The sequence below is a fragment of the Haliotis cracherodii genome, unplaced genomic scaffold, assembly GCF_022045235.1.
Source record: "Haliotis cracherodii isolate W230 unplaced genomic scaffold, xgHalCrac1.p SCAF_8, whole genome shotgun sequence".
Lineage (NCBI taxonomy): Eukaryota > Metazoa > Mollusca > Gastropoda > Lepetellida > Haliotidae > Haliotis > Haliotis cracherodii.
Genome location: NW_027266341.1, coordinates 56,275,774 through 56,291,354, shown reverse-complemented (window position 1 = coordinate 56,291,354; position 15,581 = coordinate 56,275,774). Strand labels below are relative to the sequence as shown.

Below are 15,581 nucleotides of genomic sequence, written 5' to 3'. Positions count from 1 at the left end.
ATTAATCGCTACTGTCAATGTTTTACGTTTTTAAAAAAATGCTTCTTGTCAATAAAGGACTGACATAAATAATGAATACAATAAAGCGATTCACATCCCTACTGAGATTATGGAAACAGGAAATGAGGCGGATGCAATTATTACGGCAATAGAATTTCACCGTCGTACTTAAAGCGTTAAATCTATCCCCATGGGAGGCTGATGAGGCGTAGCGGCGGGCTTAACTGTTGCACCCGAATCGCAGCGTTTCGAATTCTAAATAAATAAAATTAGAACTAAATTGATACATTACATATACATATTATTATTATTTAAATTATTCTTTTAACTATATTGCAAGAATTTTCGTTTACGAAAACCCTCACACAACACATGGCTGCTGCACAGTTGCATGTGTATTCAAAGGATATAACATTTCGAGTTTGTATCCAGTACATGTACATGTATGTCTTAAACAGTGTGTAAAGATTGATAGAATTTTTTACTGTTTATGTGCCGATTTAAAAATGTCACAATATTGAACCTTAATTTCTCTCACGTTTAATTTTATCGGTTCAAAACCGGTCATAGATAACACCTTAGTATTGTATTAAGTGTATTATATTTTAGATATTGAAGGAAACAATCAGTACATTTAGCAATCACAATACGACCCGGGCCTTGTGATCCATTTGAAGTTGGGTTGCCTTTGATCGTGTTATTAATATGCATTTGAACTTACCAGAGTACTAGTTTAACGGCCTCAAATCTACTTTAAATTCAGTGCCGTAATTTACAGTCTAATAGCCTTTACCTTTCTCCTGTTGAGTTCATTGATCTATGTTATACGAGTAAGAATCCATGAATGGCAGGGCAGTACACAATTAAATGCAACAGATGGAGATGCATGTGTATGGAGTCTTGCTGGGTTTTGACATTACCGAGGCCTTGTTGGGCAATGGAAACATTTAATGCTTCTTCAGTTCCCTCCGCTACTAGGATATCGGAAAATATAATTACAATGAATTGTTAGACGTCATTTTGTGGTGACCACATTACATAAAACCGTGATTTTATATTGCCAGTGTATGCTCGTGAATCATTTATATTCAGGGAGTAATTATATTAAGGCCTATGATTACTCTCTATAAAACTGATGCTTAACCATAAATATTTGTAACACCCTGTGACTCGTAAATGCGCTTTGTTCCAGTATTCAATGTGATGTGATTGTGTTAATGTGTGATAACGCCCCACGCCCCCACCGCGCCCTCACTTCATCCCAACAGACAAGTCAAATCACCTTCGACACCTATATGTATGATATTTGATTACGTTCTTTACGTAATTATTTATACTTTTAACCCAGCCAATTAATGTAGCTGTTATTTAACATCATTGTTCACGAAATTTGTACATCTTTGTACGTGTTTTTTTCTCAAATAATACGTTCACATGTGTAAAGCAATTAAACAGTGTAGATAAAAAAATCACGTGGATGTAAGATTTTTTCCTGTTTTTTTGTTGTATTCTTATTTTATTTCTAATCTTTCTAAGATGTTTCAGAACCTGTAAATCGGAAACAAAACAATGTCCTTATTCATACGGAATCTCTGCTAAAAGCAGTCTATTCTCCTATTCCGACTAATTCATGAGAAGATGCTTATGAATCACAGTAAGTCAGTGATGATATACGTTTAAAAGGATACGGAGAAATATGCACGTCTCCATGCACGTCATACCAACATGTTGGAAGATTTGTCAACCACTATCAACAACACACCAGTGACGCTCCTATAACTATATTTAGAAGTCATTGGTAAACATCTGCTAATTCCTTTTTTTGATATCAAAGTTATTTGGACCTCGTGATGAGTTGGTATTTGTATTTGTAGATGAGTGTATTTGACATGGAATAAAATTGGGAAACCAATGTTTCAAAGTTTATTTCAGAAGAAAGGCCATTGGCCCACGTACAATAAATTACAAAAGTCAATTTTGAGACAGATGTGCGTTTTGTCTGACAAATAGAGAGTTGTATATAAACCTTGCACAATTAATCAACATCAACATCTAGACACTAGAGAGTACAATTTTCTTAAACATGTGTTATGACAATAATATTGTGTGAAATATCTGTTTCTTAAATGCTTATAATATGGACATCCTTACATGAAATGGAACTCATCTTCAACAGCTTGCATGTCACAATAATTATAAAGTCTTTGAGAATATTCCACACCACAGCGTCTACCAACATTTTTCATCAAGGATAGCTCACCAGATCGTAACAGAAAAACATATGTCTATAACGTTGGCTAGATAAATTTGTTAAATAGAATTCAACGTACACAAGTAATTTAAATTCTTTAAAGAATATTAATTTACGACATTCACAAACTGTACTATACCATTCTTGTTGATAACAATCTTTTAGTCTTTGTACAAAGATATCAATAAATATTTTACAATCACCAACGTCTTGCAAAATCCAAACAAATCCCAATTCATAATCAAATAACATTTTTTAACATATGTGACCCATGTAATGCGACCAGCATCATCTAGAGACTTCAATAGTATATAACATTGCTTTGGGTATCTACTATTAGGTAAATATAATAAATGTCAATATAAAATCAATATTTAATACACCTTTTATGGTGATTAACATACAATCCATATCTATCTCCTAATACTGCTGCACTTGTTACATGATTTCCAACACCCCCAAAAAAACTTACAAAATTCCACATGAAATTTTTCAACTGCTGGCATTTTGTTAACACCCCACATTTCTGACGAGTACAACAATATTGGGCTTTACTTTATTTGCATATCAAAAATCTTAAATAAGGCTGAGATAGGAATATTCTTTAAACGAATTCTTATGTGCTTCAATGCAAAGAGAGCTTTATTAACCTTATTCACCAGGGTATTAAGTCCAACACAAACGGTTTTAAAATATTAAACCCTGGTAGCTGTAATAAGTAGAAACCTTAATATTAATGTTTCCAAATTTCCAATTCTGTGTATGTCTAAGTTTGCCACCATTCCTGAAAACTAAAATTTTATCCAAGTTTACTTGCAATCCTTTACTAGGAAACCAATGGCAACTTAATGACGTTGATGAAAATGGCGAGATGTCACTGTATATTCAATCGATTGAAGGTGACTACTCAGGAGCTACACCTACTGTGTTTTCAATGTAGAGCTAGGTTACCTGAAGATTTAACCGCGCTATATTGAATTTGAAACCGAACTCGTAGCGTGAGGTTTCAAATGTTGGGTTTAGCGAGGTACAGGTAACCTCACTCTACATTGAAAACAAATTAGGTGTATCTCCATTCTACCATGACTTAATTAAACGCGAACTCTTTGGTGATAGCAAATACACTGAGTAAAACAGCGTGGGTTTAGCCCAGTGCTTTGAGTGGGTTGTCGATAAGATTTTACGGAATCACCGACAAGCACTTTAAACAAAATATGGCGCACTATATGTCCAGTAGTTTGTTAACACAGTGATGTTTCACTCGAACTTATGAAAGTCAGTGAAAGCATGTGACACGGCAACTTAGTAAGCTAACATGAAGTGGGCATCCCAAAAGAATCCTAAACAAGCCTTTTAAAGGTCTCGTTCTATAACACGCGTCACTATTGTGACGTCACATCGCCCATTGTGACGCAAAAGATATCACGTCACAGTCGTATATTGAAAAGCGCCAAATAGCAAGTTGACAAGTTGACAATACTTGAAATACATTAATTTCTCTTTGGAGATTTCTATAGTGTTTCCTGCACGATACGTATTGACCTTCATCTTTTGAATATTGTAGTAACCGCAAATTTACATTTCGTAGCCTATAATTGCACATATATAATTATTTAAATATGCCCACCGACAATGACTGTGAAAGATGTTATTGTACTATTCTAAAAATATTGGCCTTCGCGGTGACGCGGCAGTCAAACCGGCTGTGTCATGAGGGCGGGGTGGTGGAGGGGGCGTTTTTCTGATTTGAAACCTCTGACTGACCAATCATACTCGAGTATTGTCCAAATAAATGATAATATAATGACTAATAAGTTTGAATGGAGTTGTATGGCGTATCTCATTATATCATCCCCTAAATGGGTGTACCATTACCCGTGTTTAACTGCCCTGTCCTATTAAACCTCAATCACTACCGATGTACTCGCCCCTAGCATTGAACAGTGAGGCAGTTGTGAGTGGATGAGTGCGTGAGTATGTGTTTACGGAACTTTTAGCAATAAACATGCAACATCACGGAAGGGAACCCTAGAAAAGAGATTCATACATTGTGCCCTAAAGGGCATCATACGTCTTTCCTTCTGCTTGAGAGTAAACGCATTAACCGCTAGGCTACATGGATTTAGAAAAATGTATATGGTGCGTACATGTTTGGTATGACTGGTTTATGTTTATATGACACTATGAACTTTGATACTGCATGTAGGGCTGTTATGTGCCTATAGTCTGTGCATGCTATTATTAGACTGGGAGATCACGATACAGTCATCAACTCTCTTCAGTAACAGTTTGGCTATCCAAATTAAAACATGTGTCCGATATGATTTTCAGATGATGACCGTTGCATTTTTCTCAAAAGAAACCTTTCTCCAAAAATCTGTCATCTTATGACAGTAGCGTAAAAAATAGTTTTTTGATATGATATATATTAAGCATTATCAAATCAATTAATTACTCAGTCTGTATTTACTAGAAATTGGATATAGGTATGTGTACATGTAGATTAAGGAATAAATATGTGTTGTGATAAATGACAACATAGTATTACCTATTAGGATTATTAGTAGAAAATACATGACTCTTTATATGAATATATTTAAAAAGAAATGTCAGCCAATAAACACGTGAGTTCAACATTGTTTTGGTAACCTTCAATCTGAACGTTCCTTCGAATCGAAATGTGAGTGGAATATAATTAACGTGTAGGTCAAACTCCGTACATACACATCTGTTTACAGAATCAGTACACCGTGGAATACAGCGGTCATAATAATAAAAAAATATGGGTATGTTCAATTCACTTTATTCATTTCATTATGTAAAGAACATAGCAATACAGTATAAAACATTCAAACATAAGGCACGACACGCATAGGTCTCTAATGGTAGTAATAGGGACTTGCTTTGCCGACGAATGACCCAGCAACTCCATGACCAACAAAGGGTCCACCATGTCCATAAACACCGTGTCCGACAACGAAGGGTCCATGCCCAGAAATGGTGCCAGCATGTTCGTAAAGGCCCTGTCCAGTAACGAAAGGTCCGTGTCCAGCAACGAAAGGACCGTGCCCAACGAAAGGTCCTTGTCCTGCAAGACCAGCTCCATGTCCAGCAACGAATTTGCCAACGCCTTTACCGTAGCCGTTGTAACCATAGTTGTTGTTGTATGTGTTGTAGCCATTGCCTGTACCAGCAACACCAACAACGTTGCCAACGCCTTTACCGTTACCGTAACCGTATCCGTTATAGCCATAGTTGTTGTATGGGTTGTAGCCATAGCCTCCGCTAGCAATACGTCCATTGTTGAAACCTACACCGTAAGTACCGGTGAGCCCTTTACCATAGAGAGGCACCTGGGCCAGGACAGAGCAGACCAGCGCGGATAAGACAGTAATGACGACCTGAAAAGAGAAAATCATGTGAATAACACGGTCATGAAAATAAAGAATTTTCTTCAAATCGTGTTCATTTGAAATTTGAAATAAAAATACGGGGATAACTATTTCACCGATGTCCGAATGAATTCATGATAGAATGACAATATTGCCTTGGCTGTAGTTCTTATGGTTTTATTTGATTAAAGCATTCGAACATGGGCATATATCATCATTCAGAAAGGAAAACATTTAAGAACTCCTCTGCAGACAAATTGTTAAAATACTCTTTGTGAGAATCATGCAGTAAAATATACAGAATAAATAGGGATTTTATTAATTTCATGTCGAGAAGTGATCGAAGAGTTATCGGCCACGTACTTAGTTATTGAAAACGCTCACCACCTCTATTTTCTCATTGGTAAGACTATGTGCCATTCCATGCTAATGTTCACCTGTACATTACAGATAAAGCACAACCTTTCTTTTTCATTTTGCGTATTAGGTAACTTCATCAACCACAGTCGATTTGCAATATCCATAGTTCAATGTTTCAAGATGTTCTAGGGACAATTGAAAATACATCTGTTTATGAAAAGGATGCCAAGGTTGGACGTGACATTTCATTGAGAAATGAAGTAAACAAAGATTGACATTTCACCACCAGAAGCTGGCAAGGTTGTATAGGTAGCTTACCTTCATGATGAACATACTTGACTAGATGATACACCAGTCTTGAGGTGACTGATACTACCACCATGGTGTTCTCTACATATATATTTACTTTCAACGGGGTCACGTGGTTGTTACCTACACAGCTAGACCGCTATTGGTGTAACGACGTGACTCTATCATTTAACGGCTGTTTGAAGAGTTACGTAAATTACCATTAAATAGATCAATCGAAATTGACAAGAACACGATGATACAGAAATAAGTGAAATAAGAGTATGGAACAACGTTCTTCTTTTAACTTGATAAGATATTGATCTGATTGTAAAAAAAGTTTAATGTATCAATATTATAAATAGATATGCATTTGAGTTATTATCAGCATAACCGATCACCATGTATATATTTGTCGGAAAATAACATTGTCACTTATCCATTACCAACTTCGGTAGTTAAAAATTTTCGTTGACTATCTACAAATGATAACATTTGCAAGCACGATTTTATCAATTTTTCAAATATTTTTAGACATTTGTCGTGATTTTTTCAAACGAATATATTCGTTCAAACGAATGTGATGTACGATTGTGGTAACTTTGAGGACTGTTGGAGAAGAACTTTACTACTACAAGAATTTCAGTAAACGTCAATCCGATGCGTCACACAACAGATCTTAGCAAGAAAGAAGTGTCACAAATGAATCAATAAAATATCAAAATATGAATGCATTGGTGTAATCGGTAATGTTAATTGAATTAAGACTGATATCATTTTCCCCATTAGGAGAATGGGACCTAACTGACTTGTTTGTTTGTTTGTTCATGGTACAGTGATTTATGTAATGCAAGTAACAGAGTATTAGGTCCAATTGCAAGCTATTTTTTTCTGATTTTAATGGACGTTTTCACAAAGTCAGAATTTGTTTATACGTCAGTATCTATGGTCTGCACATGTAAGATACGTTTTCAGGGAACCTAGGTCTGTCACATGACATTAAAGTTTAATCGAAAAGGAAATAACACATTTAGAAAAAATCCCGTACACACAAGTATGAATGCAGTGGTGCTAAAAGTGATGTTGTGAATTTACATTTAATTTTCCATGGGAGAAACTGTAACAGTGTTGTCTTTGTTTGTTCAAGTAGAAACGAAACTTTAAAGACGTTGTCAGTTACATTATTCAGCCCTTGCTGAAATGAAAAAAAAATGAAAAAATGCATATATTTTACTTAAAACAAATACAGATGTATCTTAAATGCATACATTAACGCTGATATAAATTACGTGGATTACAACTGAATAGGATCATATAAAAAAGTAATTTACCCTGATCACAGACTGAAAAATATGTGCGTATTTTCTTGCTACATCGATATATTTAGATACAAAAATTTGTGAACATAAATTGTTTATTTTGTGTTTTTTTTACATACTTATGCGTTAAATGTTGAATATAACACAGATAAGTTCAAAGCTCCAGTGATGATTACAACTGATTTTCATGCAACACCTTATTTATGATTTACTTAGGTTCAGCTATTAACTCATTAATCGCCACTGTCACTGGTTTACGCATTTATGCATGGTTCTTGTCAATAGAATGATGACTACCATAAATAATGAATACAATGAAGCGATCCTGACACCTGCAGAGATTAGGGATACAGGGGATGAGGTGGATGCAATCGTTATGGCAATCGTATTCACCGTCGATCATAAAGAGTTAAATTTATCCTCACAGGAGGCTAATGCGGCGTAGCGGTGTGCTTAAATGTTGCACTCGAATCGCAACAATGTAAATTAAACTATTACATTAAATATAAATATTGTTATTTCAAATATACTAAGTGATAATCATTTTCATGAACTAAATTATATTCTGAGCTGTTTTTGTCATTTCGCTACTTTTATTATGTTTACGATCTTAAGATTAATATGCCATCTGTTGACTACGTTGTGTGTCAAGCTTCATGCATGTAAAGGAGGTGAGAGATCCATTAGTTTCATCGATACCCTCACCATCAATCGCAGTGTTACGTGACGTTATATGGACATCCAGAACGAGCGTTTTGATTAACTGCCAGCTGTGTAAATCCAAACTCCCAGCCATATTCTAGCTATAAGTAATCTAGATAAACCAGTGATTGATATTGTGAAAAACGTTGAGCTACGATGATAACAGTGTCATCGAGCCTGAACACCTGATGAAATGTTAAAAAAGTCGAAAGTTTATTTTAAAAATGTTTTTCGGACTTTAACAATCGATTTTACAAGATACGAGTGCGAATTCTAGTTAAATACTGTTAAAATGGTTGTGCTGCTTATGGTGTTAACTGTAATGATAAAGAAAACGGGGAAATATTAACTACAGGGGACAATTTGACGAAAACTTGAGTGTTCCAAACATTTAAATAATATTACTCTTCAAAGGTACTATAACAAAACGCAAATAAGAGGATTTTTCAAAAACATGGTTCTTAACCAGTATGAAATAAGGCCATTACAAAATAAATGTATTTTCGTTGCATCTTTACATGTTTGGGGATAGAGAATCGAGGTTCTCCGCGGTGAGTCAATTATTGCTACTAAAACCAAAACACCGGTAAGGCATGTCATCAAGTGTATGCCATTGTAAATATACCCAAACAGGGTTCGTCTCAAAACCTGGGCGAAAACATAAAGAGAATAGTTGGGAGAACTGAGTTTGGTACGACGAACAGTATATAGGCTGAATGAGCGTAAGGTACCTTCCGCCGACTTGTCGAAATGTGCTTCACACACTCTAACGATGTGGGGAATCGGCGTGACGAGAGAACGCGTTCACAATTTAACCCCTCGCCTAAGGAAAGAGATGCTTTCTGAACAGCCCTCATCATTGCTCCGACCCGTGAAGATCCGGGGTGGAAAAGTTCTTCAGCAACCCATGCTGGCCGTAAAAGGCGACTATGCTTGTCGTAAGAGACGACTAACGGGATCGGGTGGTCAGGCTCGCTGACTTGGTTGATACATGTCATCGATCCCAATTGATTGGATCGATGCTCATGACATCATTCACTGGATTGTCTGGTCCAGACCCAATTATTTACAGACCGCCGTCATATAGCTGGAATATTGCTGAGTGTTAAACAACAAACAAACGAACAAACTAGTAGTTGTCTTGCGTTATTGTTATTGTAACACTATGTGACAATTATGAGGTCATTTAGTGAATAATAATTGGTTTTAATGACATAGCTCGGGGTGGTGACGGCAACCTTCTCATGGCAGGACGGGACTTAGGAAGGGTCAGCAGAAGGGATCGAGCTACAAGGACAAACCTCATATCATTGGAAAGCTACACATTTCTGCAGATTATTGTTTTCTGAAGGAACATCTGGAAGAATTGATGTACCCTACAAATCTCACTCTATTTGAAATGTCTACTTCCGAAATAGCACATACGAGCGTAGCAGTTCTTATAGTCAAATTTCACCAATTTTAACATGACAGTATAAATGTACACCGCACACCAAATAATTTGCCATGCCATTTTGTTATTAATAGCTGACATCTGTACTTCTCTACATCTCTGTTCCGTGTTTGTTATGGGGTGCACAGGTGACCCAATCTTCTAAGGTGCCGCAATGCGCTGTGCAGAGTTGCGTCCCGTGGTCGCGCCAGACACCTATGATTGTGGGTTCGAATCCCGGTTCGCTTCGATTATATTTCAAGGTTAGTCAGCACCTTACTCGTGGTCGTGGGTTTCACCAAACCACACTTCAGGCGTTCCTACTACACTAAGCTTAGACGTCGTAATATAACTGCAATACTGTGCCAAAGTGACGTAAACACCAACTCTCACTCACTCACTCACGTTTTTGCTGACAAATAACTTTTCAGATTTAAATGAGATTATGGTAGGCTTTGAAAAGATCAGTACAAACACCAAACCACAAGTGTAGATTTTACAAGCTTCTCTGTCCATTATGCTACTTATTGTTTTGAGAGAATTCCTTGCCCGAGTATTGCACGTTCAGTTGCAGTTCACCTTGCAACGGGTGTGTGTGTGTGTGTGTGTGTGTGTGTGTGTGTGTGTGTGTGTGTGTGTGTGTGTGTGTGTGTGTGTGTGTGTTAATAAGAATGTGTTTGTTGCAAGTTGTGTTTTGTTGCTCTTGTGCCTCTAGATGCTGTGGGTAGCCTAGTGGTTAGAACGTTAAAAAAATCACTTTGCTCGTCACGCCGAAGACCCGGGTTCGATTCCCTACGTGGGTACAATGTGTGAAGCTCATTTCTGGTGTCCCCAGCAGTGATATTGCTGGAATATTGCTAAAAGCGGCGTAAAACCATACTCACTCACTCACTCCCATCCGTTGTGTCCTTTTGTTGTCTTTCGTGTTTGTTATTATTTCGATTATTGAAGATGCACCATTGTAGATGCCCTAGTCTTTATGCTTGACTTATTTAATAAATTTACGTTTCGATGATGTATTATTTCGATAATTGTAGATACTTGTGGTGTACGACGAGTATATTTTCAATATACGGTACGAGTATGCTCTTACAGTGGGGGGCGGTCGGGTAGTTTTGGTGGTTCTTCTCGGTTCTTCCGGGATTGATTTCTAGCAGAGCGATATTGCTGGAATGACCTTCATCTATAAAGGCTACTATGAAGGCTACTATAAAGGACCCAGCAAATACATTATTGCTGGAAATGGAGCTGGTGCTGCAAGCCACGGGCCTTTCATTGGTGGCGGACCCCTGCATGGTCTTGCTACCCAAGGCCACGTCGATGGTCCAAGTACCTTTGCTAACCACCATCAAGTTGGTGTTTTTGAACGCAGACCTTTCATCGTACATGCTGGCCCTGCATTGCTGGAGACGACGATGCTAGACGTGGCATCAGACACGGAGGTGGTGTTGCAGGACAGGGACCAATTATGGGACAATGAGTTGCTGGTTTTGATCAATAAGGTCGCTCGACGTTATAATTATTACTATTGGACCTTATAAAATCAGGAAAGGTAAAACCGTTCAAAATACCAGCTGCAATTCGGTGTTCAGAGTTGCGTCCCTTAAGCTTGCCAGGAAGCTATGATCATAGGTTTGAATAATATTTTGGTCATTATTATGTTTCTAGTTCTGTCTAGGTTTTTACCAAAGGTACATACGTCTAAAACCTGCATCACTTCGGACTTTCAAGTCTTGTTAAAACCGAAATTATGTTCAAAGTGGCATTAAGCCAAACTCACTCACCCAACATACATGTCAAGTTTGCTTAATATATTATAGTTTAAAGTATTGAAGTTGGGATTCAGATGAACTGTAGTACATTTAGTCCAGCTCATGGCTCATGAGTTTGCATATATCTGAAAGCTGACCGTCTACAGTACATTCACTGGTCATAACATCATTGTTGTCATCTTTGTAGATATTTACGAAATACTAGAAACAAATGTACATTAATATTGGGACAAGTATGACAACTGGTTTGACAGAATCCATTTTCAAAACAGTACTTCCTTATATAGTGTTATAGAATTTAGCATTATTGTAATGTTTGTAGTAAAATACTCAGATGTCGGGTTATACAGAGTAAAACGTACTGTGTGCGTGAGTATGATTTTACGCCGCTTTTAGCAATATTCCAGCAAAATCACGGCGGGGGACACCCTAAAATGGGCTTCACACATTGTACCCATGTGGGGAATCGAACCCGGGTCTTCGGCGTGACGAGCGAACGCTTTAACCACTAGGCTACCCCAGGGCCCCAGTAAAATATACATGATAATGAATATGTCTTGGCCATTGTGTGTTGTTGCTATGCTTCCAACAGACACATAAAATGTTGTTAATAACATTTTAAAGGAACGACACCTTACATAGCAGTTACGAAAACATACACACACCGATTAACGCATACATACACATAAGAATAAACATTGACGAACGCACACATACACACAATAAACATCAACTTATACGTACGTTTTTGCAGATTTCATGTTGGCCGCCAGAATACTTTTTATAACTTAGATTTACTCAGTGTTTGCATTATTTCCTCATACCTTTCCAACTACGCATTTGGGATTTGAAAGTTACTTTTCCAAAAAAGAAAACTTGATGTCACGACATATTGATTTTCTAAATTATTAATAGGATGTCGTCAATTTCAATTTTAACCAACTGTGTTATATCAGGCAAATCGTGTTCAGTTGAAAAAAAGTATACTCGCACGTTTAAGATTTGTTGCTGATTTAATATAGTGTTTTCTTTTCCATTCGTATTTGTGTAAGGGCAAGCGACATAGAATCGAGAGTTGTTTTCTTATGTTTGTGACGCTTTCATAATGATGCTGCTGCTGATGATGATAATGCTGCTACTATTTACAATAATGATGATGATGATGATGATGATGAAGATGATGATGATAATGATGATGATGGTAGTGAAGGTGATCGTGAAGGTGATGGTGATGTTGATGTTGATGGTAGTGGCGGTGATAGGAATAAATGTTGGAGTAATCAATATCAAAATGATAAGATGTATCAACGCATACGAGACGTCCGCCAATATGCACCGCCAAAATGCTCTTGGGCGTTTAATTGTTTTACATTATAACTTCAATGGTAAGATTTCAAAGTGAATAACGGCATTTTAAGTAAAGTGGATAGCGACAGACAAACATTTTTAAGATTTTTTCAAAATGTCCTCTTTTCTTCGGTGGTAAGGAAGAAAGCACCTAAACGCAAATCACATTTAAACCTTGGATATTTCATTAAACAATAAAGTTCTAATCAAAGTGTCTGACGGAGAGTTGAATTGTTCTTATTTTTATAACGTCTGCTATTATATTGACCTTGGACATCGCTGTTAAATAAAATAATCTTTCTTTTACTGTTTCAAAGTGTGATGTTTTAATGGCCATGGGTATCGTCGCTAAAATAAACAAAACTTGTCTTCTAGAGATTTGGTTACTGTTACTGTAGTTACTGTGTTACTCGTCTACACTGGTTAAATGGTATCAACTGTTCAGTGATCATTTACAGTAATACAGAGTGAGTGAGTGAGTTGGGTTTAACACCGCTTTGAACATTATTCCAGTTATATCATGGCGTGTCAGCTAAATGTGGGAGGTAAGCCCGAAGTGATGCAGGTCTCGGACGTTTACCACTTCGGTGAAACCCACGAGTTCGGCTATGGTGCTGACAAACCTAGAAACATAACAGGGGCGAACCAGGATTCGAACCCAGAATCATAGGTTTCTTGCATGCCAAAGGGATGCAACTCTGCACAGCAAATCGCGGCGCTGTGTAATGACCCCAGTAATACTGAACAATAACAATAAACTGTTGTTACTTATGGTGTTTATTCGAACTCATAAACTGATGAACACAGTATAAAACACATTCATACACCAGTCACCACAAGCATACGACTCTATCTAATTTACAAAAGTAGCGGCATAGCAACACCTTGTGCAATAAAAGCATGTTAATAAACGCCGTGGCCAGCAACTCCATGTCCGACGAAAGGTCCATGTCCAGCAATGAAACCACGATTTCCGTTTATTCCATTCCCCACGAAAGGACCATGTCCAGCAACACCATGTCCGGCAAAGGAACCAACGTGACCGACGAAAGGTCCATGTCCTACAAGACCAGATCCATGACCGCTGACGAAGTTACCAGGTGCACCCAATACCTTGCCGTAACCGTAGTTGTTGTAGGGGTTGTAGCCGTAACCGTGTCCCTTACCAGCAACGCCGTGTCCAGCAACAAAAGGACCGTTTCCTACAAAGGAACCAACCCCTGAGAAAGCTCCGTGTCCTACAAGGCCAACTCCATGTCCGGCGACATTGCCAACGCCTTTCCCGTATCCATAGTTGTTGTAAGGGTTGTAACCGTAGCCGTAGCCATGTCCTGTACCAGCAATACCGTGTCCTGCAACACCGTGACCAGCAATAGAAGGACCATGTCCTGCGAAGGAGCCACCGTGGCCGACAAAAGGTCCGTGTCCGACAAGACCAGCTCCGTGCCCATAACCATAGTTACTGTTGTATGGGTTGTAGCCATAGCCTTTACCAGCAATGCCTCCATTGTTGAAGCCAACACCGAAAGATCCAACTCCAAGGAGTCCTTTCCCACGGAGGGGTACCTGGGCCAGGCCAGAGCATACCAGCACGGACAACACAGCGACGACACACTAAAATTATACAAAACTAAAGATTAAGAATAGTTATGTTTACACTTTATGTGTCACATTCTTAAAACTTCAAGAAATGATTTCATCTTAATCAGCATTCCTTTTTAGTATGAGCTTGTATTAAATAGTTATAAAAATATAAAAAGTTAATGTTCAAACATAATTTTCCAAATAGTTCCTGATGCGATATGTTTACATATTGGGCCAGGAAAGAGCGTATCTAGACCAGCACGGACAACACAGCGACGACGACATTTAAATAAATTTTGTTTACTGTAATTGTACGTACAGAGAAGCAAAAAAAGAAAACATTTATATATTTCTAGCTTTGTTTTTGGTGTCTTTGTTTGTCTTTATGACTGTTGCAACTCGTGGATTGTTCATTAATAAACAAAATTACTTTTAGTAAACTGGAAGAATATATAAAAAAGAATAATTTCTTCATGAACATTAAAGATATGAAGAAGTCGTTTTTAATAGCCTGCGTTACAGCTTTTCCATTCTATATGATATATTCAACCTGACTACATACCACCATACACATACTGCACGAACATACAGCCAAGACATCATAAACAAACAAACCTAAAACGAACAATCTAGTTAATTAAAATACCTGTGTTGTGATGTGTATGTGTACCGGATACACATAAAAAACAAGCTTCTGTTATAACGAAGTAAATCATATAAACGTAAATGTACGTAAAAGTCTCTCTCTCTTTTTTTTTTAAATTTGGGCCGAGAGAAAAATGTACTTCTCAAGAAAAGTATTCAATGGCAGAGAAAAGTTCGACTCGCAGCACACACCCATTCATTTCACAATGTCCATTCACAGTTAATGTCTCTGTGATGCTCACTAGGATGAGGCTAACGTGGACAATGGCTGCTTACCTTCATGACTGGGCGAGTAGGGGCGACAACAGAAGACTGATACCTCTTTCCCCCGTGTACGCCAACATATATACGCCTTCAACATGGTCACGTGATTGTTACCGACGCAGCGCGTTATGTTCCACGTAACTAGTATTAAACTTGTGATTGTAATTTTATAGTGTTGGCGTCAAAGGGATTTTATCTGGCAATTGTATTCATAATTGATCTATG

The 15,581-nt window shown here is 37.6% G+C and overlaps 2 protein-coding genes across 2 annotated transcripts; both read right to left on the bottom strand.

Annotated features, from left to right (window-relative positions):
- Nucleotides 1–5,130: 5,130 nt before the first annotated feature.
- On the bottom strand, nt 5,131–6,327 carry LOC139451079 (uncharacterized). Its single transcript, XM_071232878.1, has 2 exons — nt 6,322–6,327; nt 5,131–5,652 (listed from the first exon to the last, which is right to left on the bottom strand). Exons 1-2 carry the CDS (start codon nt 6,325–6,327, stop codon nt 5,131–5,133), a joined length of 528 nt encoding a protein of 175 aa, XP_071088979.1.
- Nucleotides 6,328–13,766: 7,439 nt separating this feature from the next.
- Nucleotides 13,767–15,374, bottom strand: LOC139451078 (uncharacterized). The gene is made up of 2 exons (XM_071232876.1): nt 15,369–15,374; nt 13,767–14,477 (listed from the first exon to the last, which is right to left on the bottom strand). The coding sequence occupies exons 1-2, from the start codon at nt 15,372–15,374 to the stop codon at nt 13,767–13,769; spliced, it is 717 nt and encodes a 238-aa protein (XP_071088977.1).
- Between the last annotated feature and the right edge of the window lie 207 nt (nt 15,375–15,581).